The sequence below is a fragment of the Thunnus maccoyii genome, chromosome 4, assembly GCF_910596095.1.
Source record: "Thunnus maccoyii chromosome 4, fThuMac1.1, whole genome shotgun sequence".
NCBI classification, from domain to species: domain Eukaryota; kingdom Metazoa; phylum Chordata; class Actinopteri; order Scombriformes; family Scombridae; genus Thunnus; species Thunnus maccoyii.
Window position 1 is genome coordinate 25280138 of NC_056536.1, and position 27102 is coordinate 25307239.

The 27102-nt window shown below is 39.8% G+C and overlaps 2 protein-coding genes across 3 annotated transcripts; one reads left to right on the forward strand and one right to left on the reverse strand.

Annotated features, from left to right (window-relative positions):
• Positions 1-1866: 1866 nt before the first annotated feature.
• LOC121896220 (urotensin-2-like) lies at positions 1867-4060 on the reverse strand. Its single transcript, XM_042409966.1, has 4 exons — positions 3276-4060; positions 2707-2832; positions 2192-2235; positions 1867-2095 (listed from the first exon to the last, which is right to left on the reverse strand). Exons 1-4 carry the CDS (start codon positions 3379-3381, stop codon positions 1982-1984), a joined length of 390 nt encoding a protein of 129 aa, XP_042265900.1. The 5' UTR covers positions 3382-4060; the 3' UTR covers positions 1867-1981.
• A 3360-nt stretch (positions 4061-7420) lies between these two features.
• Positions 7421-25215, forward strand: ccdc187 (coiled-coil domain containing 187). 2 transcript variants are annotated; one of them, XM_042409256.1, is made up of 13 exons: positions 7421-7896; positions 8282-8374; positions 14224-14286; positions 14862-15000; positions 15285-15375; positions 20898-20976; positions 21535-22905; positions 23436-23557; positions 23755-23826; positions 23942-24076; positions 24256-24344; positions 24450-24544; positions 24628-25215. In XM_042409256.1, the coding sequence occupies exons 2-13, from the start codon at positions 8326-8328 to the stop codon at positions 24774-24776; spliced, it is 2454 nt and encodes an 817-aa protein (XP_042265190.1). In that variant the 5' UTR covers positions 7421-7896; positions 8282-8325; the 3' UTR covers positions 24777-25215. The 2 variants fall into 2 exon arrangements, with proteins under 2 accessions (XP_042265190.1, XP_042265191.1); XM_042409257.1 differs by lacking the exon at positions 21535-22905 and having other exon boundaries at positions 7469-7896.
• Positions 25216-27102: the final 1887 nt, after the last annotated feature.

The following is a 27102-nucleotide window of genomic DNA, read 5'->3' on the forward strand; positions in this document are numbered from 1 at the left end:
TAGATTTGATCAGTGTGCTCCCAACTTCAATTAGGAGAAAATGGACAAGGTTGGAGACCATTGTGACAGTATATATAGCGAGTATTAACTAAGTGACACACGGTACACACAAACACACGCACAAGACACCGCACAGCACACATGCAGACATGTCAAGGTGTCAGTTTCACTTGTACACTGAGCGGTGAAGGCAGCATTGCTCTTCTCCAGGCTGAGGGACTGGTTCACCTCCCTTCTGTATTTTACTCAGGGTGCCAAAATGGGGAGGAGGAAACAGAGCAGGACACGTGATTCACAGCAGAAGAAGCTGAAAATGAAATAGGGAAACCTTTCAACAGTGCTTTCTGAGACAGACAGTTTCACCACTGCGATATGGAAGTCTTTAAAATGAATGAAAATAATGTATAATCCAATTTCTCTCAGTAAGTTTGAACATTACAGACACCAGTGGAGCCCTGGAATAAAGTCCTGTTATATAGAGCTCATTAAGATAAATGATTTGACATTCTGTCTTAGAAGCCTGTCAAATCATAGTATAATTCTGGCCGGTTCTTTAGGCCTTTAATTTATCTATGTGACAAAGTGTAGAGGGTGTTTAAGATTAACGGTGTAGTTACATGAAAAGTTCACATGCAAATCTTGTTTTTACTGCCATTTATGAATGGGATGACTGGTTAGCTGTTAGGCACTCTTCATTAGTATACAGTGTTATCAATTTTATGACATTCTGTGAATTGACCTGGGAATCTGCCTTTCCTCCTCTTCTTTTTCCCAAGCACCCAAACCAGAGAAAGGTAGGCACATCAGGACAACAGAACAGAAACAATTTTACAACATATTCCACTTGTGGACACAGAGCAATAAAGAACTATTTTGTGGAGACCTATAGACCTAGTGAAGTTTAAAATGATTGGACACATGTAGTCGACTTACTCTTATGCAAATGCCAGTATTGCAAGACAAGCATTCAGTAGTTTATGGACAGCAATTATATGGCACCCTTTACCGAACTGCACGTTTTCATCAATTCCAAACCGAGAAGAAAAAAAAAGGCCCTGCTTTGATAGAAAGTTACGGGTCCTCGACACTTTGCATGTGAACTAGTGATAGATCTATTTTCCTCTCCTCTATAGCTGTCTTTCTCTCTGTCTTTCCCTGTTATGTGACCCAAGTTTTCTCCACTCCCAACCCTTACCCTTAAAACTTTCATCTCCTCTTGGTTCTCCTAATGTGTTTTGCTTTCTTCCTTTTTCTTCCCTTCTCTTGTTTGTAAGTTTTATTTTTGTAATTGTGCATGTACAAGCGTCACTGACTCGATGGATATGTTAAAAAAAAAAAAAAGATTTCAGCTGCTGAAGCCATGCAAAACATTTTGAATTGCCCTTAAAATATGGAAGATGTTTTCTGAATGCTTTATATTCTTTCTGCTGTAAAATAATAAAAAAAGGAAAAAATGAAGAAAACTCGAGAACAAAGTTTGCTACGTCTTTTTGTTCCCTCCTTGTGGGGTCTTCTGCTGCCAGTATGTTTCTCACCAACACCTTTTTATCAAAAAAAGACATTCAGCACAGACGGTATTTTCCATATAGTTTTAATTCATTTTCAACATACTGTACAACCTTTGACTTTTACATTTTAAAGACATTCGGTCATACATCATACATCAGGTGTGTACATAAATATAGTTTAACACAACATAAAGGTAATGTTAATAAATCTTAATTTTCCCCAAGCAACATTTCTCAATCATACCTATGGCATTGTTCTGTATATGAACAAATACTGACAGCGCTTATGTGTGTGAGTGTGTGTATATGTGTGTGTGTACATGCATCAGGGCATGCGTATGTGCACATACAGTATATGCATACATGATGTTTCTTATTTTGTCTGCATGTACTTATGTGAGTGCAAGATAGGGATTTTTTTTTTTAGTGCAAGCCCTGTCTCTTATGTTTAGCGTTGGTGCCTGTTGACAGTTTTAGACACAGTACTTCCAGAAACACTCAGAATTCCCTGCTCTCTTTCTGAACTGCTTGCGGATGCCCAGCACACGGCTGAAAGGATTTAGGAGACTTTGTTTCTCCAATAGGACCTGAAAGAGAAGATAAAGTCATAAACAGTTTTAAACTTACAGTATGTAGTTTACTTTTCTTTGTCGCTTTAAAAGTAACATTTGTAGAAAACCCACCTCTCTTTTCATTCCCCTGGGAAGCAGGCCTGTGGTTCTGACACCTGAGAGAAAATAAGAATGTACTGATAATTGAAATACCTCATGTCAACTTGTTGCATTGTTGCATAGCCATGTTTGTGTGCATTTTATGTTTTTGGCAGTGGTAGAGGAGAGGCTATTGAAGTAGGTTTGTAGCAGAATCCGCAGACTTCTCTGGGATTTCGTACCAGGAAAAATTAAGAGGTATCAGTCACACCTTCCACAACAACTTACTTCTCGTTCTTGATCAATACTTCCAACCCTCTGGTTCTCCAGTAGTGCTGCTTAGCAACCACCCATAGAATAATATGGTTACACTGGTATGAATGTGTGTGTCAATTCAAATTTATAACAAAGTTTGGCTGCAAAAGAGCAATTCCATGAAGACAATTGTCCCCGAATAAAATCAGTCTGTGTATGTGTCTGCATTGAGTATGAGAATTTTAATATATTAAGTGTGTAGCAAAAACAGATGGTATGTTTGTGTTTCTTACCATCTCTGTTGATCTCCCCAGATATCAGAGCAGAATATCTGAGACCAGCACCATCCTGAGGAGGGAAGGTTTGCTCAGAGAGAGTCAGATCGTCCAGAGGTTCGACTCCTCGGTCCTCAACTGATACTGAGGACAACCGAACAAGCACACACAGATGGTAAAACCCCACCAACAGCTACATTTTATCTCTACAGACATGCCATTATTTCATTCATTCATACATTCATTTAAATTATTTGTGTAGTTGATGCTGAATAATAAAGACACAGACTAAGATAAAAAGATGTTATCACCACATATTCTACAGTAATAAATAATAACTAAGTGTTTTGAAGTATTTCAACAGAAAACTGCACAGAAACAGAAAAATCCAGCATTAATGGTCCATGTGTGAACTTTGCCAGCATAATCAATGTTCAACACTGAGACTTTAAAGTAATTACTTCAAGGCCTCACGACATGACTCGCCTGCCATTAATCTTCACAGGTTAGATTTTAGTCCTGAAAATGTGAATTAGGGTATAAAATGAGTAAAATACTGTGAATAAATGGAAATATTTTCCACTCACCAGGTCCTGGATAAGGCATCTCAGCAGATTCTGTGAGGGGGTGAGCCAGCAGTGGCCCAGAGGCCACAAGCAGGAAGGCCCAGGACAGGAGATGGTTACACTTCATCACTATTGGACGCTGTTGTTGGAAGTGCTCCTGATTCTCACGGAGGTCCTCAAGAGGGAAGAAGACTTGTACATGCTCTGTTGGTCCCAACTGGGTTATATACTTCCAGCTGTAGCCTATCCCCCCTCCTGCATGCCACACAGCAGACACACACACATAAACACAGACCCCAGCCAACTCACTTGCTGCTCACAGCAGCCATCAGCAATATCCAGAGTCCCATCCCCTCTAACCGCGATAAATCAACAGTCACAGGTGAATTATAGACTCAATAAAAAGACAAGTGGCGTGGCCCGTGTTTCAAGGGCAAAGTCATGTTTTATCAGCTCGTCGGCTTGATTGACTGTTTTTACTGACTTTGTAAATGGGATCGAAGCAGGTGTTTCAGATATCACTCTCAACAACATCTCACAGGGGAGCAGGTGGAGAGACAGGGCAGCCAAATGACTAATGCTTTTATGCTACCAGTTCATTAAACTCTTGGGCTATTTGAATCCTCTTGACTCAAAACCCACGGAAACACACTACAATTGAACCTGCACACAAAGCACTGAGGATTCATAATGAAACTACATAATGACGTGTACAGAGGTTCAGTGGAAATGTGACAATGTTCAAGGCCTTGTAGCCTGTAAGCCATCTGATATTTTAAGTCCATTTAAGGCAACAAAGGATTTTCTGTGGGTCACTGAATCAGATTGATTCATGCACATTATTTAGAGGCCTTCTTCTGAAAAGACATTATATTTGTCCTCTTCTTAGTCATACAATAAAACTCAACTTTATGAGTATGCCCAGCATAGATGGACAGAGTCAGAAAAGCTTTCCTATTGGTTGGGCAACTGGGGAACAGGTGCAGAGAGCTATTTACAAAGTCACATTTTGCACCTCTGTATGTTATTTGTATATTTATTAGAAATGTGACATCAATGTTCAGTCTCTTGTATGATAATGAGGGTCTTCGAAGCGACAGTGACATTTAATTTTATGGTCGAAAAGGCCAGACACTCCATTAGGTGTTGCTGTATATCATGAAAAGCTATTAAGATTTATATTCTGTATTAGTCAAGTCCCCGCTGCCAATCCTAGCTTATTCCAGCCTCTAAAATAAAAGTTGTCTCCCCTGTACTTGAGGTTTATCCTGTCGGATATGAGGTCCACTTTACAATTCACGAGGGATCTAGAATTTTTTTGAGGCATGGGAGTTTTGTAACAAACATGGACACATACTACAGTTTCTTGAGATTCTTACAACATAATGTGGATCAGTGCCATCCAAGCTTTGTCATGGCAGACAGAAAACAGTGGAATTAACAGGAAATAAATTCAAACAGGTGCATGTTTTTGAACAGCTGAAAGAATTGAAACAAGTCTAGGTCAAAATCTGGTATATGGCTGGACTGTGTATGAAATGCTAGAGGGCTTGTCATTTGTTTATCACCTGGTTACCATCAGACATGGACATCACCAGCATTTTTATGATGTTTGTTTTTATGTACGTTTATTTATTTGTACAGCACTTTTCATACAGTAGTTGTAACTCAAGGTGCTGTACACATTTGAAAAACATTAAAAATACTTAAAATACATTGCAGCAGATTTTGGGTTTAGACGATATGGTGCTGTTGTAAGAAGGGTTGAGTTAAGATTTAGGTTTTTTTCTTATATATGTTTTATATTTTATTTCACTTACCCACAACCTGAAATATAGTTTAAATGCAGTAAGTTAATCAAGTTAATCATTAATGCTAAGTGTAAATGTGTTTCATGTGTGTTAAGTTTGCATTAGTAAATGTGTTTGTTATATTGCTTTTATTTTATTTACTGTGAACACGGAAGTACTTTATTTTGAAAAAACATGAGACATGCGGAAGTAACGTGGAAGTGGACAGGATTTTATACTGACAACGCACAGGTCCCATGAAGCTCCCCTTTTCTCAAACAGGTGTTATTTGGATAAACTGACCACATATTGGGAATCTAAATGGTTACTTTCTCACCTGAAAAATATTAAATTTAATAAAGTGACATATTAACAGTCCTACAGTGAAAATTACAAAAGTAATCTCCACTGTCAGTTGGTGTGAAATACATTATGGGGTACTTAGCTTTGGCCAGCTTCAGCCAACCAATGGTGTAACTTCATCACCCAGCCAGTCAGTCAATGCAAGCAGTCAATCAGTCAGTCAATGAGACAGGCAGGCAGTGAGTGACTCAGTGATGGACAATTGGGTTTGTAGGTCTGGCCCTGCTGTTGTGGCCCAGCCAAAAACTTGAAAAGCAACACTTATCATTGTGTTATATAGACAGCGAAGATATAGACATCCCAACCATTCACCATAAACAAAATTTTGTGACAAAATATTTCCATATACTTTCCATATATTATATACTTCTATGTATTTGCTTGAAGTAAATCTTTACCATAAGTAAGTAGCAACATCTCAGTGCCATTACAAATGAAGTCCTGCTTTTATGTTAAATGTTAAATGTGCATATGAACAAATATTAGCAGTGAAAATACACAAAATTAGCAAAAGAAACTGTACTAAATGTGAGTTTGTCCCTTTTGGAGTGTAGAGTTCTGTTGAATTAATACATAAGCGGCATTTTAATCTTGTATGTATCTGTTCAAAGTGGTGCTTGGTCTGACTAGATCTCACCTGGTGGGTGGTTTAAAACACAGCAAGTCATTATATTCTGTGGGTGTACCATTTGTTTGGAAATAAAATCTCAATATAACGGACTGCAGCCAACAGTCAGATGAGTGTACTGAAGTAGAAACAAAAATATTTTTCCACTGAAATGTACTTGACAAAAGGTATATATTTTCACAAACTGAAATTATTTAAGTGAAGTGCCTTGTATACATCTTGTAACAGTAGAATGACTTACAGTTAGTCTTAATGTTCTGACAGTCATGGGTCCCAAAGCTACTACAAATCAAACAACAGGTTTATGATTTGTGTACAAAATGTGGTGTCATACATGTCAGACATAAGTGCAACCAGCAGAGGGCAACATTACTTTAAGAAGAGCCTTATAACTGTACACTTTGTCATTTCAAATCAGCTTGCAATGTAAACTCTTCTGTGTGGCTCTGTGGGGTTAAAAATATAATCTTCGGAGACAGACTTCCTTTTTCTTCCTTATCTTATCGGTCTTCAAAGAATCTCAGATGGACGGGGTGCAAATCGAATCTGCCACAAAACCTGTAGCCTTAAACAAAATCTATGAAGTCTCATCATCAGTGACATTTCCAAGACAGGTTTTAAAAGCAGCATATTATCCTGCTCAGAAGTAAGACTTCCAAAAAGATTTTCTGTACATCAGACATACAAGCAAGTTTCCTGTCCATCTGAATAAATAAATAGAAAAAAAACTAGCTCCATCCAGCTGCTGCTGCTGCTGCACATTGCTGGAAATGTTGTTTAATGACTGTAAGTTCCATACTTATCTTGCAATTTTGTAATTTTTTATAATAATGGGCTATTTTACACTGCACACCACTGCAGCTGAACAGGAGCTGTGCTTGAAAACTTTGAAAAAGTTGGTAAAAATTGGGCAGTTGGCGGTACACCATGTATTATTTTTCTGTTTTCCATTCATATTTAATGATTGGAGTTAGATTAATCAAATACAGACTATAAAAACTGCTAGTATTATACATCCCAGCTACAATCTTTGAGGGACTGGAACATTTGGCTGGTTGAATGCTGCGTTCAAGAGCCGTTGGAAATATTGCAATTCAATGAGTGCAAACGAAAGTGTGCGTGGCTCGGGCCTGTATTAAATTCGAGTTTTAACATTACGTGATGAAGGTATCACCAACTGATGGTAAAAGACTACTATTACATTATTGCCTGACACCGTAAGGATTGAGTTATTGTGTGTTTCTCTGTATTCTGTATTTCACAGTCTAACCTTTCGTCATGAGTTGACTAGTCTTGTACAATATTTACAAGCCTTACAAGTCTCTTAACACTGACATGTGTACTTTGCAAAATAGTTAAAGGAAAGGGTATTGGTTTTCATTGGTCGAATAAACCATTAAGCAATCATCGTGACTAAACTTTGGCAGAGGTAAGTCTGAGCTTGAAGGAGCACTGAAGGCAGCAGCCGTTAACCGCCCCCACTGCTGCCGAACAGGAGCTGTGAAGAAGCAGCCGGAGAGCGACAGACTGTGGGCTAAAGTTTGTCCGCCCTGGCTTCCCATCACAGGTCGACGGGGCTTTGTTTCATTGATGAACAACAACCGTCGGGGTCGCTCTAAAAATTCACAGCACAGTACAGGCGTTAGAAACCGTCAAGCACGTTCCTGACCTTTTGGGTAATTTGTGGAGACAGCAAAAAGAGAGGAAGGGAGAGTGGAGGGAGAGGGAAAGTGCGACTCAGCAGCGGACGACTCCAAAGTTGACACCTCGCTGTCATGTTTGGTACTTGTTGAATAGGCTGTTGTGTGCATACACAACACTGGATAACTGAGCCTGTGTGGGCAGCGTGCTGTGGGAACAGGTAGGTTATAAAACAATGACTCTTTGGTACACAGACTGATTGAATGTTTGTCTGGTGGTAAATTTACTTTGCTCGACAAACAGCAGTGGCCTTCTGCAATGCAGATATTGTTCACATTATAGACACGAGTTAGTGTTCACTGCAGCACTGCTCAAGTTAGATATCAGCAAGGTTAGCTATTGGTTTCAGCTAGCTTAGTGAGTTTGTTATTTGACTTTTTGTGCATGAATGTCACTGAGATAAACCAGTTTTCTGGTTAAGAAAAAGACAATAATGTGCAAATGTCTCGTCATGTAGCCTGGTTTCTATCTCCTTTGTGCTTAGCTTCTAGGTCCCATTTAATTCTGCTTGATAATAACTTCCAACAATCTCTGTCTGATGCCAGGGTCTTCAGTATCACCATGAGGCAGTGACAGCACTGGGACAGTGATGGCAGAGCTGGAGATTGACCAGTCCAACCTTCCACGTGTCCAGGAAGGTAAGCACTTATTCTACACTGACCCAACTCCTACATCTGCAGAAAAAGAAAAGCATACTCTGTGCATCCCACAGCGTATGGAAAAGGCATGTGCAGAATGTGCTATGCTTTATGGGTCTGTCTTGGGGAAAAGTTGTTTTTGTTTAGCCCCTCCATAGGAAGGGTCAGAGGTCAGGGTCAGCTACAAAACTGAGCCAGTAGGGATACTTTAGCACAGCGGATGTTAAGAAAAGACTTGACTACCCGTCTGCTGCATCTTTAAGAGAATGAGACAACTTCCCATGGGTTTTTGTTTGTGTATGTTTTAAGAGTAATGGTGGCTTTTCTTTTGACTTTGTGTGCCTGTGCTTGATTCTCGTGATATCAGTATGCTGTGTCCACTGCAGATAGGAAGTGGCTTGCTAAATGTTTTGACTATATGCAGCAGGCATTCACAGGTCCTATCATACAGTACAATAGTACAGAGAAAGATCTCATAAGGTGCGTGTGGTATGCCGGGTGCAGATAGGAGCAAGGAATGAGATAGCTGTTCCTGATTTGGGGAAAGAAAGTGTTCTCACTCAAGAGACGAAGGCTTGTTTCTTTTATATTGAAATATTCTGACTTGCAATACAGTGGTCATTGTGTAGAATATACAGTTCCAAAACCTTAATGGAAAAACTGTTTAGTTTAAATTTAATTTCAAAGTCAATTTAACTCAAACAGTGCAACTATGATGCATGTTTGGTCTCTAGGCTGTAAGACCTCAAATATGAATTGACTGTACAGCATATGCAGACATTCAGATATGGAGAAACAGCAAGTTGGAATTAGGATTATAGCAGGGGAAATAGTTTAACATTTGAGAGCTGTCTGCAAACTGGTGGTGGAAAAAATCCATTTGTTTAAAAATATACAAGATTGTCTCATTGTTATGCTAATGCAGTTCTAAATTAATTTTTGCTTGCTTGTATGTAAGTATGAAAACATTCCCAGGTAAGGGATGTCTAAGCTGTGGCGTGAGTGTAGACCGTTGACTCAGTGTTTGACACGTCCACACTAATGAATAGGATAGAAATAGGTCTGCATGTCTTTTATCAAGGGAGATAATTCAGCACTCCACCACTCTTGTTTCCATACACAAAGGGCACACTGTGCGGCTTTGCATTTTCATGCTTTATCGAGCACAGGCCAGTGCACAAACAAAACCGGTAATAGCAGCAATAAACTGCTAATTGAGACAATATCAGTATGTAAAGCAGATGTCTGGTCCGTGTTCGTTTCTCCGCTTATCATCATCATCATCTGCTTAAACAGGACAAATTTGTCAAACTGTGTTGCTGTCACGCTCTGTGGCACGGGGGTCGCTCACTTAATGTCCCATTGTGAGTGTTTATGCTTCAATTTCCTTAAGAGCTGTAGTTCCCCGTGTCCCACTTCTCCTTCATTTTCCTCCCCATCCGAGAGTCTCGGCCAAGTCAAATCTCTTTGTTTTCACTGCCCCCCTTATCAGTTCCTGTTTTGTCCCTCCTCTGGCTGCTCCTGATATAGCCTGATGTGCCGAGGGAATGCAGCTCCCAGAGGAATTCCCCCGCCTCCCCCCCCCCCGTTCCTAATTTCACTCTCACCAACTGACCCAGACTCCCATTACCCCTCACCTCTCTTTGTTCTCCATGACAACCTGGTCCAGTTCATGAGCTGGCTGGCCTAGTGCTAGTTTATAACAAAACACAGAGAGCTGTGAGATGGACAGACACTTTTTTTTTTTTTTTTTCTTTTTTTGGCGAAATTTTGTGCAGAAAGCAGCGAGCAGGAGAACACAGAACAGACCAGGGAGGAGGAGAAGAGAGAGGGAGAGAGCGTGTGGGCGGTCGGTGGGGGATTTTGGCTGAAAATAGAACCCTTGTCATTTTCTCCTTTCGCCAGTTTCTTTGTTTGGCAGGCACTTGCCACTGCTGCTATCCAAGTGGTTGCGAAGATGAAAGAGAAATATCTCTGTTAGTGTTTGATCTTTTGCTACCTTGCGCTGGATGCCTGAGACAATCTGCATAATTTTGGGTTAGGTGATTGGCTGTCAGTTCTCTTATGTTGGTTGGAGTTTTTCAGCTCTTCTACGAAAAAGACAAAGTGCACACGCATCCACCTAGGAGATGACTATTTAGTTACATCAGCAAAAAGGTAACAAATGGCCCCCTTTTCTTCAGCGGTATTTAAAAATATGAAATAATTGAACTTTAAGGTCATGGTTTCCTGCTTTGTAATGTACCCTTCTCTCACATTCTCACGGTAGAGACAGTCCACACACACGCACAGACTGCTAATATTTTTGAAATCTTATCTGTTTATTTCTTGGCCTTTACACTCCTCTTCACAATCTCACCCCTATTTGGATTTTAGCTTCCCGTGTTCAAATGCCACAGCCAATTTCTGTTCTCCGCTGGATCTTTGATTCGCTATCCTCTTAGGAAACAGACACAGGCCTAAAAGGGGTCCTTTCAGTGCCCTTATTAAGAAGCTTAAGGCAGGAGTCTCTTTTAAGATTATGAAAACACTGACTCGCACTGAGCATTTGTTTTTACTGTTGGCCCCTGAATGCCTCACATCCTGTCCCTCAAAACCTGTTTAGCAGTCATAATAACACAGTCTCCATGTCCCTCCCCTATAGGGTAATGTGACTGTAGTTTTAGGACTTTGGAAAAACAAGTTAACCCGCAATGCAGACACACCCACACACACACACACACACACACACACTTATACACACAGACCGACTGTCATTCGCCTCCATCTTTGCCTCGTTCTGTCATTTCTTCTGCTTTTTCAATTCTGGAGTCGGACTCAAGAGTAAACTCATGTTTTGAACTGTCAATTTGTCCTGTCGGATTAAAACCAAGGCATTGACTTAATCCCTCCTCATTGACAGACTGGACACATAAGGGCAGGTTGGAGATCCATTTAGCGGATAGTCTCTTAAGCTCCACGACAGGTGTAAGTTGTAATGCATGTCTGTCTTGGTATGGGTTAACTCTCGGGTGTAGACTTACGGGGTCATTTATGGTGTAAACAGACCCTTTTGGTGGCTTAGTATTGTCAGGGTGATTTCTATGAACTTTGACTGTTGAGCCTTTATAGACTGAAACATACCAGAGACTTATTCCTAGCAGAAGTTTCTCCATTTTGAGGTTTTAAGGAGTGGAATTTGACTAGATTTGACCACAGCAGTGATTCAGAGGCCTGTTTTTCTCACTTCCCCTATTAACAGAACGGGACAAAGAGGAGACATCCTCAGTTTGACCTGTTGTATCGACTCCAGAGCCGATTCTGTAAATGTTGAAATTTAACATCGCATTGTTGGTGCAGACTTTAGTAGTTCAGGTACGGCAGAGCAATAACGAAGGAGAAAATGACTCACTTTTAATAGAGCATGAATGTGAAAACAGTAGCAAGATAGAGATCAAGGAATGCCAAGTCAGTGTGTTTGTGTCCGTGGAGAGAAACCATCCAAAAATTGTCTTGAAGAGTGCAAACTTACCAAGACGGCAAACACACAGAGAAACATTCTTAAAGTCTGAGATGGATTGAACGCTTGATCTTTTAATGTGTTTGTACTTTGTAAAGATGCTCACAGCTGTAGACTGTAGGCGCAACATGTCTCTCTTACAATGAATCTCGGGGCCTCCAATTTGTTCTCATCATCCATGATACCATCCAGCACAACTTCAGCTGGTAAGTAAACTTCTGAGGTCTTTGCTTGGCTTCTTCTTCTTCTTTTCATTTCTTTGCTTTAGATTTCTTCTTCTTCTGACAAAAGGATCAAAAAAGAATCATTGAAGCTTCAAGTAAACAAACTGAAAGCGACTCTTAGCTTTGACTCGTCCCCTGCAGTGCATATGACGACAGCGTGGTTTATATGCACAGTATCGCAGCTGCTGCTTCAGATTTGCCTCTCAACAGTCATGTATGTAGTTCACTGATTTTTGCAACTTTAACAATATGCTATCAAATAAAGTAAGCATGTTACAACTACAACAGCAGGCTTACCATGTTTTCCTGGGATAGTGTTCCAGATAATATAGAAATATCCCCTCTAACATTTATGATTTAGTTTATGGTGTTAAAGTAGTATAAAACCTATATGAGTTGCTTATAGCCGGGCTAAGAACTCAGACAGGTTATTACAAACAACATATGGCTTTTATGTGCATCAACTCAGCTCATAAATGGAATACTTGAGTATCACAAGTATTAAGTGCAGGGATTTAAATGTAGCTGTTGCATCCACAGACGTGACCCAGCCTGCTCTGATAAGCCTAGCAGAGGGATTAGTAGTCGGACAGGTGTTTTTAATTGGCCCTGCCTCTGGCTCAGGTTGGAGACGTTTCCCTCCGCACTGAGCTAAATCTCTTCTGTGTCCTTCTCCTGGCATTCGACAGCACCGTTGTAGGAAAAGACAGCTTCTCTAGGTTTCCTGATAAAAAAAAAATATATAAGTGAAGTGGCAAAGCGTTTTTTTTTTCTGGTCACGTGGAGCTGTGTGTCTGCACGTTGGAGGAAACAGATGGACAAAAGTGCTGCTGTCTGTCTGTCTGTTTATTTTCTCTTGAGTAACTTTTGAGTTTGTTTGACAGACTTGGAGCACATTTGCACTACAGCACATAGCTGGGCTATTGTGACTCATTAAGGACTACTGTAAACACTTGACATGTTTATATATGAGAATAAACGTCTGCAGGCTCTGAAATGATTGAAATTAATGTGCAGATCAAAGAGTAATGCAAAAATTTATATGTATATCACAACCATATGACTGGATTTTTACATTTTCTTTAGGTCAGAACAGAGCAGTTAACTTCTCACGTTTGAACACTTCCCTCGCATGATTTTTTTTTCTTGTATTTTCATTCCAGTCTCTGCCTTTGTCAGCTCTCTGACAATAAAGGACAAGGCTGAGAGAGAATTAATGACATGAAACTGATACGCTTTATTAACATATCCAGCAGCAGGTGGCCAGACTGAACGGTCATGAAAGACTTGGTTTGCCACAGAGATATGGTTAACCAGACACAGTTGGTGCATAGAGAGCTCTTAGTTAAAGCTGTTGGATTTATGACAGACTTAGATTTCATTCTACGTACATTTGTACCAGCTGCACTGGCTGCCCTGTGAAGGGGTAGTCTCTGAACTTTGCATCTTAATTTGGTAGTCATAGTGAGCGCATTCATAGAAGAATGAGAGATCCTTTCAACAACAGCTTTAAAGATATTCTTTTGTAATGCTTTTTTATATAAGATGTACACGCACATTTTCAGAGCGTGTCACATTATTGCTTTTGTTAGAAAGAGGCGGTCTTTTTTGCTTTACAGCTACTAAACTCTGTGACTTTGGGAGGACAGTAATAATTGTGTACACTTGGTGCTTCTCTGGAGCACTGGTACCCTGTTATGATGGGGCTTTTATGAGAGCCTTCTATATATTTTACAGCAAATTCATGCCAGAGTGGTGTGTGTGGTTGTTTTTTTTTTCTAAAGTTTTAAGGCATACTCCTCTGTCTTTGTCTGAGTTGTATAAAGAGCCATCATAACATACAGCACTCATACTGTATTGTTTCCCTTTTAAACAAAGTGCTGAACCAAAAGCTCCGCTATATTGTCTCTTTTTAGGGTGTCGAAAAGTTCAGCTCTTGTTCTGGATGGAGCCCAGAGAGCCACTCAACATTGTTGTCATTTTTCTGTTGTTTTAGTTATCATCAAGCTGGGATAACCGCTCACTTTATTAAACGGTTATATTCTCCCTCTATGCATTTTTGAACACACAACACTTTGTAACCTTTTGTACAGTATTGAAGTGTCGCTGTCCTTTTGTTGTTTCAGTGTGCCAGTGTTTTGCTGTGCTGGAGGATGGAGCGTTGGCACACCATCTGCAGGAGCAGGAGAGTAAGTCCAATGTCAAGCTACATGTGACGGCTGCACAGCTGCATACTACTGACATGTAGAGTAATTTACACTATGTGGGCTGCTCTCAAGTCTGGTTCAGTGAATCACCACTTTCTGTGTTGTGAGTCTTCATATTTAGTTATCTTGGTAAATAATTTAGCTAAGGAGTGTACTTTATGTTATGTTAATACAAATGACAGATTTATAATAAATCATAATTAAATAAAATGCTGTTTTATGATTGCCATATATATATTTTGTTTTTGTGGAGTAACTGTAGAAAACCTTATGGTTTTTCAAGGCAAACTGGGAAACCTAAGGTAGTTATGTATGAACTTATGTTTGTCAAGCTCAAAACAATCACTGTTGTGGTTTGTCTTTGCATAGTTAACAATGTGACATATAATTTACTTTCTGTGTTTAGGATTCCTCAAAAATAAGCCGAGGATGTTTCAAATAAACAACGCATTAATCATGTGATTAATGTTTTACAAATCTAGATCACACATGTTCCTTTATTGTAAATATTGAATACGGTCTTACCCTCTCTGTTTTTCTCTGCCTTATATCCACAGTTGAGCAATTCTATACCACCAACATCCAGAAGAACCAGCTGGTGCAGAATGACATCCGTATAGCCAAGAGGATGCAGGATGAGGAAGAGGAGGAACAGGCCCAGCAGAGTGCCCTCCTCAGACAGGCCTCCAGACAACTGTAGGTGACCCTGTTCAGACATCAGTGCATGTTCTTCCTGATCCAAACACACACCCACTGCTGATGTGTAGTTTTTGGGTTTTAGAGTCTAAAATCAGAGATCTATTTGATAATATATAGTATAGGCACTATTAATGCAAATTTACTATATTGTATGTACGTTTACGATGTAGATGTATTTACTGTTGATTGCAGTGTGTTGAATTTTTGTTGTCTATCATGTGTTGGTTGTTAAGTTAAGAACAAGTTTCAGCAGTTCTTTTCTCCTCTATCTGTCCCTGTAGTGAGGAGCAGGACTTTGAGTTTGCCCGTGTAATTCAGGAGGAGATCCAGCGTTGTGCTGAGGAAGCCCAAAGGAGGGAGAGGGACGATGAGGTGAGCACAAACAGTTATACCCCATCTAATTCTGTCCGCATCTAATTACATCCCTCCAGTCCCTCCAGTGCTTTAAAGATCTATCAATGTTTTTTACAAGGTCCAAGGTCAATGTGGACATTCAGTCTACGCTGGTGGTCTTCTGGTCCAAACTACACTTTTACACCATTTATATTCAGAAAGGAATTAGGATTCACAGCCTTTCCCACAGTGAATACATAATCCAGTCAGATTCATCCAGAAGTTTTCAACTTGAAATGCTCAGACCAACCCAGTATAAAGAGTACAAAGGTCAGTTCTGATGTCACCTGAATCCTCTTGTCAGTTATCTACTGACCACTTTTTATATGACACATCTTTTCAATTTAGAAATCCGCACCCATCAGTGTTTGTATTAGACCATTATTTCTCATAGTATTATTTGCTTAAGGTGCTCTTGAAATGAAAAGATGTCATACTTGGGACACTGACATTAGGCTTACTAAAACATGCCAGACAAAAATGAAGCTTCAATGAAGGGTGAGTTTTATTCATTTTTCTTTGCCCATAAGACATATTTTATTGCCCAAATTACTAATTAACCTGTCCCATAATACTTTAAACACAAAATGTATCAGATCATCTTTCAAAAATGAAAACGGACAGGTGAAATGGCTAACACCTCCGATAATACAGACAGGTGACAAATTAAAGGAAAAACTGGTACAGGTCTGAATGCTTGACCCCTATAGTGAGGGGATCTGGTGGCTCTGTTATGTTGTGGGGGGGCATTTTGCTGGCATTGTTTGGGTCCACTTGTCCCCTTAGAGGGAAGGGTCACTGCAAATCAATACAAAGTTGTTCTGAGTGATCACCTTTTATCCTGTGATGAAACATGTCCATCCTGATCACATCAATGCAAGCCAATTCATTAGACAGAAAAACATGTCCTCAGCTCACCTGATTTGCATTTTGAAGGCTGTGGGAGGTAAACTCACACTAAGTAGTGAGTGACCATGCAGTCCATCATATGATATGATTGGTGGACTGTACAAATTATCAATCCATCAGTGCATTAGAGAGATGAAAACAAATCTTTGTGGTTCTAAGATACAGCTGGTCACAACAATATAGGAAACTAGCAATTATTGTGGAAGATAAAGACATAACCTTTGAATGACTGATATCTGGAAACAAGGTTGAAAATCAGTGTTCCTTTAGCAGTCACTCATTCTGTCATTTTTAAATTAAAAACTTCACGGTGTTAAGCTTAGCTTGAAACTGAATGCCATCCCAGCTAATAAGAAGACACAGACATGACAGCAAATTTTGTAAAGAGAAATATTTTGAGGGATTTGCTCCTGAAAGAGGAACAAATCCTTTCCCGTGGGTGTCAAGTTGCCAGCAGTAACCAGAGCAGAGCCAGACGCTGTATGAACAAGTTCAGCTTTGGCACATTGCAATGATAAAACAGAAAACTGGACAAAACCAAATCAAGACTGAAAGTGATATTCTGCCCTTTGAGTATCAAACACTCACCCCATACTGGTCTGAAAGTTGTATGTTAAAAGACAGTGGCTAGTTTCCTTCTTCATAGACAAAGTGGCTGTGGTCCACTTGAATTCTTCTTGAGTTTTATTAGTCGGGGAAAAAAGTATCAAAATGTCCATAGAAACATGTCAAACCACTGTCTGGTTTGAGACATAGTAGACATAGTCATAATGCAGTGCGGAATTATTGGACTCGCTAGATGTTCAGGCTTGTTGAAAGTTATTTTTCACATGGTGTCCAGAGTAAAAATAGCTGCTTTTAAACATAGATTAATGATTCCTTGTATCTCAAACTACAATACTGAGTGCAGACAAAAATTGGCATAATGTAATCCAGAGGGGCAACCATGGCAGTAGGCACAAACTCAAAATAGCACCAGCATAATCTGTAAACTTAGTGAAAGCACATTCAGCATAGGAACTCATAGACTTGTATGACACTCGGGACATATTTGTATATCATTTATTTGCTACCTGTTACCAGCAGGTCAGGAAATATCCTATGGTTCTCTTTGCTCTCTCTTAGGAATAACTGAGTCCATAATGAATGGTAGTTGCAGAAAAGTGCTGCTCTGGGCCTCTGATTTATCCTCTGTACCATAAGAGGCCCGTAGGAGCCAAGTCAGCAGTTAAACACACAACCTGTCAGCTACCCATCCGCATGATGGCTCAAGCAATTTCTCTGGTGGTTGATTGGAGACATGGACCATCAAACTCTTCATACCGACTGCACTCATGTGTGCACATATAGTCTCACTGAATGTGCACACTTGTTATGTGTAAAACCTTTATTGCACAGTTAGAGGAAGAGGCAGGTTAAGTAAAACGCCATCTAAGGGCAGTGTTTAATCAGGAGTGACTCAGCCTTCATTTGGTTATCCTCCCATTATATGGTTTAACATTGTCACTGGGTTTCCAAACAGGTTAGTTAAATGTTATCCTAATGACATTGCGAGTTAGATTAAAGGACATTTCTCATTTGTGGTAAAGCTGGGCAATAATTCTTTAATATCGTTCATGTCTCCATATTTTCATATAATGACATTTTAAATTCTTGACACTTTAGCCAAGCTAGCGGTGTGACTATGGATAGCAGCATTGTTCAGTTAGTCAGCTGATCCACCACCTCGGTCCAGACTCAGATATCTCAAAAACTACTTGATGAATAGCCACGACATTTTGTACAGACATTCATGGTCCCCAGAGGATGAATCCTACTCACTTTGGTGATTGTCTGACTTTTCCTCTAGTGCCACCATGAGGTTGACGTGTGGTTTTGAGCAAAATGTCTTGAACACTACAGTATATATCATGGATTCCCATGAGATTTTTAACAGACATTCATGTTCATCTCTGGATGAATTGTAACAACTCTGGTAATGCCTTCACTCTCCATCAAGAATTTAAAAAAACTATTCCCATCAGGCTCACTCGTCCTTTGCATGTAGTGCTAATTAGCAAATATTAGCAGACTAACACTCTAAACTAACATCGTGAACATGGTAAACATTACCTGCTAAACATCAGCATATATTGTCATTGTAAGCATGTTAGCATGCTGACATTAGCATTCAGCTCAAAGCTTCACTATTATAGCCCCTCAGAGCTGCTAGCATGGCTGTGGACTCTAAGTCTGGTTTAAGTTATAAAAGTTTTTTTCACCATCTGATTTTGGATACAAATATAACATCATAATATCCAGATAACTCTGATAGTTGTGGTTACATATATGTTGTCCATATGCCCTACTTTCTAATTTGTGGTATAACACTAGATTTCTCCAAAATGTGTTAATACAAAAAACAATTCATCTTGTAACCCAAACACAACAGGGCAACCAGATGGTACCCATCAATCATCTCTCCCTTGCTGCTCCAGTGTGCACTCAGAAGCCCCTGAAAAACTTTGTTTTTATGTCTCTGCGCATTTTTACGGCGAGCATGTGCATTTCTGAACATCAGTTGCTTTACAAAAAAACAGTCCACCAATAGAAATGAGGAGTTGAGCTGTGTAATGACAAGAGCAATGTGGGGGATAAAATGCCAACTCTGCCACGAAACTCCCCAGCTGGTCCAGTGGAGCTGTCTGCGTCACAAGGCTGCTCCAGCATAATATTTTCCTTTACCCTGCAGTTTCCTTTTTAGAGAAGGCTCCCTTGAACAGGATTATAAAAGTTCCTTGTTTGAAGGATGTGAGGTCATAGAGGCTGTGGGGTTCATTCATCATTATTAAAGGGGTTGAGTTTGGACTCAGGTGTGTACACTTAGTGTTAAATTTGAAAGCCTAGTTTATCTACTGGGTTAAAAGTCATGCCAGGTTATGCAGCACATGGTATTTGAATGTTTACTCCTCTGTGGATGTAATAATTTCTTTTTATGAGTGTTGATGTTAGGATCAAATGAACTATTACCACTCCTGTTAGCCTACCTACCTTAATGACCGGCTGATCAGAGGTGTTGATTAAATATATGCCTCCCTGTAGATAGTGCCTTTAATTAAGGAACAGAAGGCGTCAAGCTGTGCAGTTTTAAATGCCAGTTCCCTGTGGCACTCCACACCTAACCTGCCATGGCAAGCTGTTAATTGTCTGCTGATGCTGGCAAAGTGGCTGACACACACGCTCTGATTGCAAAGCAAAAGGAGCTGCGTTAGCTTTTAGTTATGATTTATGTTGCAGATGCAGCCTACAGAGAGATTTTATAGAATCACTGATAGAATTTGCTGATTGGTAGGGAACATTATTAGATCTGGCCTTTTCAAAGAAAAAAAACAACACAGACATGGTGGGGGGGCTCTCCTTCAGAGAGTAGACAAGTATAGCAGCTCTGGTAAGAGCTGGCATTCCCCAGTGACAAGGTGTTACTTCAAGTGAAACAGTCCTGTTGACCTGCTTCTGTTGGAGTTTTTCTGGACCAGAGTGCAGGCTGAAGGAGATGAAAAGTTAGCTTGTGTCTCATGTAGTCTCCTAGTTTCTACTGAGTTAGCCACAGCCCCACCTGGAACAGTTAGTTTGGCCACCTAGAGTCAGCTTTGTGTTTAATAGCCACTATTAAGATGTCGGGTCACCTCACAGTGGCACTAAGTCACCAAACATGGCTCTGCATTTGGTATAGCCTCTTCTGTAGACATGTCAAATGTAGCTCGCACACTAGATAGAGTGAGATTCTCTTCGTGATGTAAAGTCAGTAAACTCCTAACAGGATCTGAGAGTTTGGTTTATGTTACAATGTTGTTGTTACTTGAACACTAACAACATAGATCAAATTGAAGGGAGCTCAGGAGGCAAGGAGTGATACTAGGTTAAACAAAGTAGTATATACAGTATAAGAGTTTTCTTCTCTCAATATTTATATGTAGTGGAATCAAGCTAACAGAAAAACACAACCCTGGTGCAAATGAACTCAGCCATTAATCAAGTTTCCTAAGATAATATTTCTTGTGACATTGAATCAGGGGTTAACTTGTTACCTTGCTTACTTTTTACATGGTCTATGTTATGCTGCCACCTGCTGGTTAAAAACAACAAAGTATACATGATGCCTTAGACAAGATATTTGAAGTCTTGCCAATTCATGGTTGTACACCAGTGGTAGAAGAGGTAAATCACAGTGAATGGTTTTGGTTTTGACATTTTGTAATGCTTTAAACATGTTATGAGGGTATCAGGACAGTCCATTATCAACTGTGCCGTGATAACCAAATTAGTTTCATGGTTGGTTTTGACTTAAGGGCAAATGAGCCTCATGAACAAAATTATATGACCTTATTATTGATAGAAGATACAGGTTAGGACTGATGGGTTGTAACAAAGTCATTAAGTGTTACATTTTTCTCAAAGCCAAAAAAAAAAACTGCGCTAAATATGTGTCTGTTTAATTGCTTATGTGACAGAACAGCTCCATCTCTGTAACCTTCAATTAGCCTAAATTCATGTTGGTTAAACATTATGGTTTATAATGCAAACAAGTAATCAGTCTGCCTGTTTCACCACAGGAAATTGCTAAACAAATGCAGGAAGAGGAGGAGCAGAGGACCAGAAGGAGGAGCAGAGGCCAGGAGGGTCGTAGTGAAGGTACAGTTTAAGTTTTGTCATTCTGTCTGTTACAAAATAATTTTAAAGCAAAATGTTTACTTTCTTCAGGATGTGATGTTTTTAACTAAATGTATGCAGACATTTGCAGAGATATATTTGTTGCAATTAAAGTAGGACAAAACCCAATGCTTCCTTAGCTTTTCACTGACCATGCTTTGCTCCACTGCTACTGCTTACGATTGTTGTACTTAAGTCATTCTCCACATGAACAGAACATGCCCCACATAGTTATCACACTTTTTTATTTTCTACATAATGTGTTGTGTTGTAAATCAGTTGCATGCATATCACATGTTGTCTTTTATATTGTCTTTTACGCATGACAGTATATCTGTATTCCAATCTATAAATGTATTGGAATGCCTTAGTTTTATCTAAAACACTTATATAAATAATTTAACAAATACTCATACTTAAGTGACATGCAACTGTTTTTAATGCTATGTGTCATTATTAACTGCACTTGTCTAATAGTACCCGCTAACAGCCTCACCCACCCTCCCTGCTTTTGTGTTTGCATGTTTGGCATTATTAAAGGCAGCGCTAGCAGTCCTGCACCGCCATCCCCAAACCAGCACACACTCAGCAGCCTTCAACAAGGAGAGGAGCAGTACTCATCTACCGCCACCAGGTGGCAACGTTCTACCTCTCGCAACCATTCAAACCATTCATCTGGGCCTCAGGCTGACTCCCCAAGAGGGGTTGCAGCTCAGAAAAACACAACTTCATGGTCAAATGAAGGACACACATATTCCATTAGGCAAATCAGGAGTGAATTAACAGAGTCTTTGAGTGAGGATTCAGAGGACTTGGACACAGTTTTCTCTGAACAGCTCTCTGTCAGGTCCCAGAGACTGAATAAAAAACACAACACGGCACCTCCTCGACGGCGAGCATCTTTACATCAGCCACAAGAGAGAAACTACAGAAGTCTTTGCACTCACAGCAGCTTCACAGAGGAGCATCGAGACCGGGAGGAGGAGAGGGGAGAGTGGGATGAGGACTATTATGAAAATGGTTACCTAGAGAAGAGGAGGCCTAGGGATCGGAAGCAGGAAAGGAATCATAGAGAGGAGTATGAGGGCTGGTACAGGAGCAGCGATCAGGATAGAGACTCTAGGTTATTAGAGGTAAGAGAAAGGCGATGTAGTCGCAGTGAATCTGTTAGGCTACCTGACAGGAGTAGACACAGCAGCAGAGACTTAGCAAGGACCTGGACTTATAAGGACAACCCTGACAAACATGTTCGCTTTCAGGACAATACCCTGAGCTCTAACAGGCACCAGGGTGAAAGCAGCCAAGTTTGGGAGATGCTAGGCCAGGTCCTCAGAGAGAGGGGTGTGCCAGTGAGGTTTGGCGGCAATGGGGCACCACTGCAAATAAGGCCTCAAAGCAGAGACAGCCAAGCACTTCACGGGAGTGAGGTCTCCCACGGCGATTCCCAACCACATCAGAGAGTCTTCCAGAGAGCTGCCACCACCAGGCACAGTTTCCATGGAGATATTAGGGAGAGGAGGAGATTGTCATACCGAGAGAACAGTTTGAGAGATCATAGAGAAGACCGAGACAGGCAGCGAGATGATAAGGGTCATGATGAAGAGGTTTATGAAATTAGTAGTAGAAACTCATATCTGACTCACAGAGAAAGGGGAGGCAGTAGGAGGTGGGAAGAGCACAGGTATACTAATGATGACGAGAGGGAGAGGAATGCAAATGATTGCAGGGTCAAGAGGACAACAAGCGAATGCAGGCATTGGCACATGGCCATAGAAGAAAGGTTAAGCTCAGAGGAGGAGCAGGAGGTGGAGAGGAGAGTAGAGCGGCCCCATCGCAGAGCCTCACAGCGTAGCCAAAGCCTCAGCAGCCGCAGGGATTCAACCAGGGATAGGTCAAGGCACCAGGCAGCAGGTACTGTAACACCCAGAACTGCAGCCAACTCCAATCTGCAGAGTGAAAGCTTCCAAAGCTGTGCTCTCTACCTCTCTGTGTACATCTGCTCCTCTCATCTTCCCTCAATCATCGTCAATCTAAAGAAATTTGGGGTCTCTAACTGAAGTGGGATATTTTTCTGTTTCATAACCACAATTCCTGTAGTCCTGAAATAATCTTCAGTGTGTGCTTTCATTCTTATCTCCATCCTCATCATCAGTCTTTCGTTCTTGATGTAGCCTGAGAAAAAACTATGCGGTCTCTTTCAAAACATAGCAACATGCCTTTACATGCTGCGTCCTGTTTTCTTTTGGTATGATTCAAATTTTATTGGAGTTTGTGTCATTCAGTTTCTGTTTTACTACTTGTAATATTCATCACTGAATTTCTTGTTTTATGTTTGTTTTATTACCGGTATACTTTGCCCTCATCGTCATTTCAGTTCCTCTGTACCATTTACCATTTAAGATTTAACATTTGATTTCTGTCACTTCAAACGTCACCCATAGGAGTGTCACCGCAGCCACAGCCAGGCGAGGCGAGCCTGAATCTGGGGGAGCTGCAGCAGGTCCTACAGGATGAAGAACTGGCCCGCAAGCTGCAGGAGGAAGAGGAAAAGGTTTTGAGGAGGGTAAGAGACCCAAGATATGATCATGACGCAGTGTGATTGAGGAGTCAAAGTGAAAGGACAGAAGATCAGTTTCTCTTTTCATTCATTTTTTTCTCTGATATTTACTGTTTTGTTCTCACAGAACTCCCATTCTTGTTCTCACAGAACTCCCATTTTCATTCATTTTTTTTCTGACATTTACTGTTTTGTTCTCACAGAACTCCCAGCCCTCTCCACGTACTTCTTACCCCAATGGAGACTTCAGAGTAGCACAAGTGGCGCAGGATGAGGTACAATGATGAACTGACATGTCGTCAGTACCCATGTATCTGGTGTTTTTAACATCCACCTGTTGAATGATACCTCATTGTTTTTGTTTTGGTATTTTGGGGGGTTTTGCTCTAGGAAATTGCACGTTTTATGCAGAAGCAAGAAATTAAGTCAAAGCGAAGATCTCGTGAGTTAGAAGGGCCAGCATCGTGGCGCGAGCACAGAGCGATGATCAATCATCATGACAGAAGAGCTGCAAGAGAGAGACAGGTAAACGTGTCTTCAGTATTGAAAACGGTTTAAACTTCCAAAGACAGATTGTACTTATCTTTTGAAAGATCCACTTTACTCTTTGTTAGATTTGGTATTTTCATCAGTTCATTTTTAAAATGAGCTGATGAAATAAGTTATATAAGACTTTTAAATAAGACTCTTTTGTCCACTTCCAGCGAGAGAGACTTGACTCAGAGGGCCTTCCTTCCCCGACTGAGGACTGCTTCCCAGAAAATCAGCCACCCAGCCCGACCTCCACAATACTGTAATTGTCTCTACATGAATATGCGTGAAACTGAAGAATGTCCATATTGTTACCATTTGTCTTTTATCTACTGCATATGCTGATCTACAACTGCTGTGTTTACAGACAATCCCAGCAGATCAGAAACATTGCGGAGGAGCTGGATCCGACCTTCCAGGCCAGGAGGCAAGGCACAGAGAACATTCAAGTGGGACAAACAGGTAATATAAACAGGACGAATGATATTTGAAACAGAGCTGTTAAAACAATGGCTGGACACTCACATCCTTTTCCTCCAATATAGGCCCAACCTGTCAGTCTCTTCCCATGCCGCATTCTGGCTTAAATGACTTCCTAGAAGAGCCTACTTTCATACCGCCCACAAAACGTCAAACGGATAAAACGGGACGCACTAAACCCAAAGAGAAGAAGGAAAATTGCAAGCAACAATAATCTTCAACACGGTGTCCTGTCAGAGTGCAGACATAAACATTTTATAACACTAAATATCAGTTCAGCTACAGAGTTCTCATAACTTAGTACTTACAGGTTGAAAATGACAAGAATTAATGTCTTTCTGCCAGCCGCCCCTACTAGCACTTTAGACCAGTGGAACAAAGAGAAAAGATAGAGAGAAGTTGCGTTTTAGAGTACTTCTTCATCAGGTGAATAATTGCAACACTTTGGACTGATGCCTTTATTACTTTCAAAGGGAATTCTGTGATTTATTGAAGTATTGTTTGAATTCTTCAGTGTTGATGAGTGTTTAATTTAAACAGTATACCTTTTTATTATATTTGTAACATTTATTTGTCTTTTATTTAGTTAAGCAGTATACTGTCAGCATCCAAAATGTCATGTTTGTCCATATTTGTTTAAAAACCTGCCAGAATTTCTGCACACCTGGAGTTTTTCTTTTCAAATTCTGCAACAAAAAGACTAAAAGGAAATAACCAAGATATAACAATTAGACACTGTTAATATCAGTTCAGCATTGTTTAAATGTTGAGTAACATTAGGGTTTTTGTTTTTTGGTATTGTTGTTTTTTTTTTTTTTTTGGTATATATATAGAGTTGTACTCTAACACTACTTAGGTTGAGGGAGAACAAGTTAGGTGCTTTCTCGTAGGCAGACTTTTTAAAGATGGGAAAGTTGCACACTCATAACTCAGATTAACTTATCTTAACACCTGAAGATTGTTTTGGCAAAAGTGTTGGGCTTTCCCTTTTTTTTATTGTACTAATATCTCAACCACAGCTGTCACAATACTGGCATTTGACTTGAAAACAAAACAAACCAAAGCCAAACAAGAAGTTTTGCTAACCCTTTAACCTGAGTGACGTGGTTTTCAGTCAAGCTACATCCACTCTTTGAGTGTCTGCCAACATTGTTTCAAATTAGTTTAATAGGATTTCAGGCATGTTTACAATGGTACAATGACAATCAAATGAACTTATTTAAACCTTATTACAAGTAAATGGAAATCCTATTTGTTGTAAAACTATTTACAACAGGCATCAAAGTATGTTAAAATGTTTTGTGATATCCTAATATAGATATAACCAAGGAATTTGAGCATGAAAGTTTAATCATGACCTTTTGGTGACAAAACAGTAGTCTGAGTTCAAAAGTTCACTTTCAACCACATATAATGGTCATTCACATCCAGAGATAATCTTTGAACTAAGACAGAAGTTAAATCACATGATGACACATTAGTCAGCACTGTTCACTGAATGACGACCAGTAAGTGGACCTTTGATTTTAGATTATTTTGTTACATATTCAACTCATGTTTTTTATATTTTGCTAGCTGGGTTTTTATCAGTCCAGAGCCAACTATGAAAACCAGATAACATTAATAATACAGAACATTTGCTCTAACTACAAGGGTTTGATTTGATTTTTACACACATGTAACCATTCATTCATTGGTCTCTGTTTTTATGTATGTTTATTCCCAGGTTTAAAACCCTCCTTTTGTTGTTTGTTTTTTTACAAATGTAATATGCCACTGTTTAAGTGGACCACTATGAATGCAACTGTTCTGTAAAAAAAAAAAAAAAAAAAAAAAGGCGCTACAAATAAAAATAACAAATCTACATTTTTTATTGGCTGTTTAAACAATGTCAAGAGTAGAGTGAAAAAGAATGTATACAGTAATCCACTATTCATGTACAGTTTTAAAGGCAGATATTGTAAAAACAAGTCATGTAAAAAATATAAGGCAGCAAGATAAATTCACAAACCAAACAAACTAAAAGTACATAACAATAATCAGGTAACAGTCAACAGGTGAATAAAGTGCTACAGTTCTTATAAAAATGTCATTGTATGACTTATATTGTACTGTAGTAACACATCTCTAGGCAGCACCTGTGAACTTCTTGGCCTTTCAACAGAGATCACTTCACTTGAGTTGTGACTCATACATATTCAGTGATACATTACTATGAATGTGGGCTAACGTTTTCACCCCTAAGCCCACATAGCACATTTCCTAAATGTTCCATTTCAGTAGAAAGATCACGCCTGCTACAGTTCAGAAAAGAAATATGTTTTATAAAAAAAAAAAAAATTCCACTTGGTCTCACGTAGCTGCCCACTCTATTGTGCTAGAAGACAAACAACAAGAAGTACAGGACTGATTGTGGGTTTTCCACATGACCCTTGAACCTCATTTTGATGTTGTGTGCCAATTATATTTGCCAACTATGTAGTTCTCCTGAGGATTTCCCATATGACACAGATATGATAGGAATCTCAAAGATATATGTG